We start from the raw sequence: 7,455 nt of genomic DNA, 5'->3' as shown, positions 1-7,455 counted from the left end.
TGTCAAACTGGATTATTTCTGCAGTGCAGTTGCAGCCTAACATGTTTCTATTTGGCACAAAGCTTCCTGGGCTTTGATTCCAATAGGAGCCACTTGAACTGCCACGGCTCCATCCATACAGAATCCCTGGGATTTGTAGTTTGGAGCAGTGCCCCCCCCCCGGCATTCTTTGGGCAGAGAAGGCAAAAGACTTTATAAAACTACAAATCCTAGGATTCCAATAGGATGGAACAGCAGCTCTTAAAGTAGTGTCAAACTGCATTAATTCTAAAGTGTAGATGCACCAAGAGGAAGGGCGGGAGGAGTTGTCGAGGCGGGTGAAATAATGTTGTGTATACTGTTATTTCAAACGTGGAACACACTCCTTCCTCAGAGTGTAGTGGAGTCTCCTTCCTCTTCCCCTCCTTTTCTTCTTTCTCCTTCTCCTTTTTTCTCCTCCCCCCTCTTTCTCCTCTGTCGCTGCTGCTGCTGCTGCTGCTGTTGTTGTTGTTGTGTGCGCCTTCAGCTCCTTTCTAACTTATCATGGAAGGGAGGGGTGGTCTTATACGGTGAGTATATCCCAAACACTCTATTTTAAGTTGTAAAGTTGGGGGTCGTCTTATACACCCAGTCGTCTTATATGCCGGAATATATGGTATATATCGGTTTATAGAATATGGAGGGACCACTGTATTATTATTATTATCATTATCATTATGTGTTTGGGCATCTTTTACTCCTTTCTGACCTGGCTTTCTCTCTGTGCCCCATCCAGATCAGAAATCAGTGGGCAACTGTTCCCTCTGCCATGACACCGGACGGATAGGGCAAGGCATCAGCAAACTGCAAGCGGAGCTGGAGGAGATTCAGAAGAAGCTCTTGGCCCAAGAGGTGTTGCTGGACCGAGCTGGGCAAACCCATCGACAGCTGACCTCCTCCAGTAACAAGCTCACCGACGAGGTGGACGCCTGCTTCTCCGCCATCCAGCAGGTCAACCAGAGTTTGGGCCTCTTCCTGGCCCAGGTGAGGGGCTGGCAAGCCACCACCTCAGAGCTGGGCACCTCCTTGAAAGAACTCTCCCAGGAGCGCTATGACGTCGAAGAGGTCGTCCAGCAGATGAACTTCACCGTCGCGCAGACCTCCGACTGGGTCCACATCATTCAGAGGAAGACCAACGAGGAGACGCTGACCCTCCAGAAGATTGTGGCTGAGTGGCAGGACTACACCCGGCTCTTTGGCACCTTGAGGGCCACCTCTTCCAAGACGGGCGAGCTGGTTAAGAGCATCCAGACCGGCTTGAGCATCGCCTCGCAACGGATCAGCCAGAACTCAGAGGGGATGCATGACCTGGCCCTCCAGGTGATGAGCTTACAGTTGCAGCTAGACAACATCTCCTCCTTCCTGGACGACCACGAGGAGAACATGCATGACTTCCAGTACCACAGCCGGTACACGCAGAACCGGACAGCAGAGCGCTTTGAGACGTTGGAAGGCCGCATGGCCTCCCACGAGATCGAGATCAGCACCATCTTCACCAACATCAATGCCACCGACAGCCACGTCCACAGCATGCTCAAGTACTTGGACGATGTGCGGCTCTCCTGCACCCTGGGCTTCCACACTCACGCCGAGGAGCTCTACTACCTGAACAAGTCAGTCAGCCTCATGCTGAGTACCACGGACCTCCTGCGGGAACGTTTCAGCCTCCTCAACGCCCGCTTGGACTTTGACATCCGCAACCTCTCCATGGTCATGGAAGAGATGAAAGTCATCGACGTCCGGCATGGAGAGATCCTCCGGAACATCACTATCTTAAGAGGTAAGGAACAGTAGAAAGATGGTGATCCCAGAGTAAAATCTCCCCAGATGCAGACAAAAGCCAAAATTAGGGACATCCTTTCCTTTCAGTGGGAATGAACCGAACCCTCTCTGTGTCCCATCAGTGGGAGCAATGCACTGGTCAGGATTTTGTTAGGGAGGTATGCATGTGGACGTCATACTATGCATCCGGGGCTAAAGAGCACCATTGTGCAACAGGCATATTCTGCTGATAATGTTGGAAGCAGAGTTGTGCAGACAGCATTTCCATCTGAGCATTTTGGTTGAACATCCAACACTTTGAATTGTGTTTGCACACTGTACATTGTAGTTGTGCATCCTAGACTTTGCATTATACTTGCGCATTATGCATTGCACGTTATGCTTGTCCATCCTATACTTTGCATTATGGTTGTGAATCCTACACTGCATTGCGGTCACGCATTATCCCATTATACATTGTGTACTGTGGATGTGAGTCCTATACTTAATAATAATAATAATAATAATAATAATAATTTATTTATACCCCGCTCTTCAGTCAAGGCTATCAGAGCGGCTTACAATTTGTAAATCAGACATTTCCCTGCCCTCAGGCTTACAATCTAAAAAAGGACAGACACAAAAGGAGAAGGGAATGGCAGTGGGGAAGGGGGAAAGTCCAGCGGATCGACACTCGGAGGCCACTTAGCATTGTGGGTGTGCATCCTACACTTTGCATTGGATGTACATTGTGCATAGTGGGTGTGCATCCTATGCTTTGCATTATGGTTGTGCACTATACATTGTACATTTTGAGTGTTCATCCTATACTTTGCATTATGGTTGTGCATTCTAAACTCTGTATTGTGGCTGTGCATTGTGGGTGTGCATCCTACACTTTGCTTTGTGGTTGCACATTCTTCATTGTGGGTGTGTATCCTGCTTTGCCCTGTGGCTATGCATCCTACACTTTGCACTGTGGTTCCACATTGTGCAATATGTATTGTGTCTTTGCATCCTATGCATTGCAGTTTTGCATCTTATAATTTGCACTGGGGTTCTGCATTGTGCATTGTGTAATGACACCCAGTCATTGTCATGTGTTGCAAAACATTGCTATTCTTCATGAGGGTTGCACAGTGCTTATGAAGTGTATTTCCACATGCGGATATTTATGCTATGTTATGGGAATGTTAGATTGAGACCACTGTGTGAAGTTGTGGAATGGAGCCTTCTGTGTTGTGGCACCCTGGTTGTGTCATGCCCATCCTTTGGAAGCCCACTGGGCACTGACATTGCTTTCCTGAATTTTGTTCCTCTCCTCTGGGGTATTAGCTATTCCTCCTAATTTGGTGTCATCTGCAAATTTGATAAATATGTCCCCCATTCTTTCATCTGAGTCATTGATAAAGATGTTGAATAACACTGGGCCCAGGACAGAGCCCCACTGGACACCGCACTGGTCACTTCTCCCCAGGATGAAAGAAGGGAGGCCTGTTTAAAGGGAAGCTGGTTGGAAAAATGGACAAGTTTAAAAGAAAATAATATTAAAAGAGGCCTATAGACTGATAGTAATCATGATAAAAAAAAAGAGTGGGAAGAGTTAAGAAAGAAAATGGAAGATATAAAGAAATAAACAAACAAATAAATGATTAAAAGACTGAAAAAATTAATATTTAATATTTAATTACACAAGAAAAGGGGAATGACGGAGGAACAAAATGTTCCTGACGATGCAACGACAAAAGGACTCCCTTCCATCAAAAGAAGCAGCGTATAAACAGGGCAATGCACTATTTAACACGGCAATACGCTGCATAAAGACAAGGAGTATCTAAACTTCCAAAATGCATTAAAAGTAACAAGTAAAAAGTCTGCTCCATCCGACTTACTTACACTGGATGATTCTTTGGCAATAGGATAATTGTTTTGTTGCTACTGCAGGTACATTTGTCTGATTGTTATTTTACAATATGCTGTGTCTATATGTGAATTACATATATACTAACTCTACTATATTCCCATTTTTAGCTTTGCTTTACCACTGAGGAAGACTGTTGTTGAAACACCTTTGGATGTTTTGATACTTTTTACTTTTAATGCATTTTGGAAGTTTAGATACTCATTGTCTTTTATGCATTTTTGCACAGTGTATTGTCCTGTTTATATGCTGCTTATTTTGATGTAAGTGCATTCTTTGTCTCTGCATCATCAGTATTTTAGACATTAAAACTATTTTTATGGTTTACTCTGTGAACACTTTTTTCTGAGACTTTTCTGTTTGGTTTAGGCTAACACTTTGTTGTCTTGATCAGTTCCAACTTTGGACCATTGTCTCCGACTCAGTGCCCCATCGGCTTGGATGCAATCCTGAGTTGACTTAGGTTGGCATATCAATGGGACCAAGGTCTGAGGTGGGACCCACGGATGGGGCAGGACTTGCTTTTTCCATGGCAAGAGGAATAAATAAAGCTATACATCAGAGCACAGGCACAGAAGGGATAATCCAGTTTTGGAGCTGCTGGGAAGGAAAGGAGATAAGCCAGCTTCACCAGCAACTCCTAACATATTTAAAAAGTTTAATGTGTTGAGCTGCTGTTCCCTTTCAGATGCATTCACACTGCAGAAATGATCCAGTTTGACTGCACTTGAACTGCCATGGCTCCATGCTATGGAATTCATAGAATCGTAGCATTGGAAGAGACTACAAGGGCCCTGATCCAGTCCAACCCCCCTTCTGCCGTGCAGGAACTCTCAATCAAAGATGGCCATCCAGCCTCTGTTTAGAGACCTCCAAAGAAGGAGACTCAAAGGCAGGGTCTCCTACTGTCAAACAGTTCTTAGTGTCAGGAAGTTCCTCCTAATGTTGAGGCAGACACTCTTTTCCTGCGGTTTGCATCCATTGCTCCATTGTCTCCTATTCTCTGGAGCAGCAGAAAACAAGCTTGCTCCATCCTCAATATGATATTCCTTCAAATATTTAAACAGGGCTCTCATATCACCTCTTAACCTTCTCTTCTCCAGGCTAAACATCCCCAGCTCCCTAAGCTTTATTTGTGAGTTCCTTCATGGCAGTGGGTTGGACTGGATGGCTCTCGTGGTCTCTTCCAATTCTATGATTCCATGGACCCAGCAGATACCAAGAATCCGCTGTAAAAATGACATCAAATTTAAAATAATAATAATAAAATCCTTGCCCTAATCTGCCTGTCTGGTCCAAAATAGCCAGGAAACACACGTGGGCCAAGATCTCTTTGCGCAGTGTTTGGTTAGTTATTGATCCTCTTTCTTTCCTTCCTCCGCAGGTGTTCCGGGCCCCAGGGGCCCCAGAGGTTATCGCGGAGACCTTGGGATAAAGGGGCCACCAGGAAGCAGAGGACAGAAAGGTGACCCAGGAAGCTTGGGACCGCCGGGGCCACAGGGGTCTCAAGGGCCTTTGGGGGACCCGGGACCCCAAGGCGAGAGGGGCCCCATGGGTTCAAAAGGCCTCACTGGATTCAAAGGGAACAAGGGCAGCTTTGGACAAGTTGGCGCCAAAGGGCAGGCTGGCCCGAAAGGAGACCCGGGACCCCAGGGGCCTGAGGGGGCACCAGGGCCAGCTGGACCATCAGGGCCACAAGGGAAACCAGGCATCCCTGGAAAGCCAGGGAAACCGGGCTTCATTGGGCCAATGGGGCCGAAAGGGGATCCTGGGATACAAGGGCGGCCAGGGTTACCAGGCCCTCCAGGGCCACCAGGAATATGAACCTCCCCTGCCTTCTCTTCCCAAAGATGGCGGTGGACAGATGAGATAGACAAAGGGGCAACTGAGCTCTTGGACCACTACTCCTGTTTTATTCCAGTAGGAGAGGCCAAAACCAGCCACCACCAGCCGCTCCGGCCTGGATCCTGCCCTTATTTAGTCTGTGCTTTCAAAGGCAGTTTCCAGCAGTTAAGGGGTCATTCACACTGTGAATCCAGGATGAACCCAGGTCAAATCTCCATTCTTCGCATGCATCCCGAATGCACACAATTAAGTTTTTTTTGGGGGGAGGCTGCCAAAAAAACCCACTTAGTCTGGGATAATCAATATCAGGCTTTCCTCCCAAGTTTTTAAAATAGATCTGCATTGCTGGTAGTGTGAATAACTGATGCAAATAGACCCAGGATAAAACACTTCGTACCAAAAAAAAAGGGCTTCCGAATGCATTCACATTGTTGACTCCATCTTTATTCGAACACTTGCATGTGTGAGCAACCGAACTTGCAGAGATGCGCATTGGTGTTGTTCCATAGTGTGAATAACAAACCCAGAATGTGTGAGTGAGATGATTCGCATTGTTGTGCTGAAAAAAACCAACATCTGAATGACTTTTTAGAGGCATTTTGGGAAATTGCTGCAAGCCACTGAATTTTCTGCACTGGGGGAAATGTCAAGGCAAAGCATTGCAGCTGCTATCTCCACCAATCTTGCCCACCATCTTTTTGCAAGCAACGGCCATCTTTTTGCAAGCACCTTTGATGCAACCACCGCTCGGATCATCCATGCCACCCTGCACTTTTGGAGACTCCTTTGCTGCACAGGAGCAAGGACAACGAAATAGTTGTAAGGACATCTTGAAAGGAAAAGCAACATTTGTACCAGTGCATGCTTCAGAGAGTGTGCACATATGTACGTAAAGCAAGGGTGAGGACCCTGTCTCAGTCCGAGGGCCGGGCTCAGCATCAGATAATTTCTTGAGAGCTGTTTTCCAGGGGTGGATGGGGGCCAAATGCAACAGGGGAAGAGCTCAAAATGCAGACAGAGTTTAATGCACACAGAGTTGAACCTCTAAGTCAGTGATGGCGAACCTATGGCACAAGTGCCAGAGGTGGCACTCAGAGCCCTCTCTATGGGCACATGTGCCATCATCCCAGCACAGAGTTTGCCAGAGCTTGTTACTAGAAAGCCAGAGGGACATGGCACTTTGCAATTAATAAGTGGGGTTTGGCACTTGGCCTCAAAAAGGTTCACCATCACTGCTCTAAGTACTTGGCAACCGAACCTAAAGAGAAATATTACAACTCTTAAAATGGGAGGAAAATGTAGACATGCTGAGAAACCACTCTAAGGGGCTCTTCAGACTGGCCATTAAGGCTGGCCTGGGGGTGGAGTCGGGGCGTCGCGTCCACCTGACGCATGTCCCAACTCTGCCTCCCAGGGCGCCGTGACGCCACGCACCCACTGCACACAGAATGCAGCATCATGGCGCTTCTCTGGTGCTGCGTCCCTATGATGCAGAACCGAAGGAGTGCCGTATAGCTGTGGTGTCGTGGCTGTCATGCCCTTTCCAGGGTGCAAAAAGGAGCCACGTTTGTGTCTCTTTTTCACACCCTGGAAAGGCTGAATCAGGGAAGTGGCATGTGGTTGCTGTGTCCCCGATCTGGCTGAAGAAGGAGCGGCTGGACAGCCCCAAAGATAGCCTCTTAGAGGCTGAACAATCTGTCATGACATCTGGGCAGGATCCACAAAGTAGAAAAAAGCCAACAGTGAATTTATAGGAGGAGATAATGACTCCCTGGTTATCCCTGGGATGAAAAAGAGTCAGGGGTGTGTTTGTAGCCACAGCGGCACTAACTATTGAGGAGGATACAAGTGGCTAAGATTCACACATCTTTGGACGTATATTTGGACATATAGCCGTCCAGATGTTTCAC

General features: G+C 47.2%; 1 protein-coding gene across 1 annotated transcript in view; it reads left to right on the top strand.

The window, feature by feature from the left end:
• Positions 1 to 7,445, top strand: part of SCARA3 (scavenger receptor class A member 3) — a 65,818-nt gene extending 58,373 nt beyond the window's left edge. The window contains exons 5-6 of the mRNA XM_042446992.1: positions 755 to 1,798; positions 5,085 to 7,445. Coding sequence (XP_042302926.1) covers positions 755 to 1,798; positions 5,085 to 5,524 — 1,484 coding nt within the window. The 3' untranslated portion in view covers positions 5,525 to 7,445. The remainder of the gene's footprint in view (positions 1 to 754; positions 1,799 to 5,084) is intronic.
• Positions 7,446 to 7,455: the final 10 nt, after the last annotated feature.

Source organism: Sceloporus undulatus, chromosome 1 (genome assembly GCF_019175285.1).
Source record: "Sceloporus undulatus isolate JIND9_A2432 ecotype Alabama chromosome 1, SceUnd_v1.1, whole genome shotgun sequence".
NCBI lineage: Eukaryota > Metazoa > Chordata > Lepidosauria > Squamata > Phrynosomatidae > Sceloporus > Sceloporus undulatus.
Note: the sequence above shows the minus strand (reverse complement) of the source record. Positions and strands in the feature narration are given on the sequence as shown.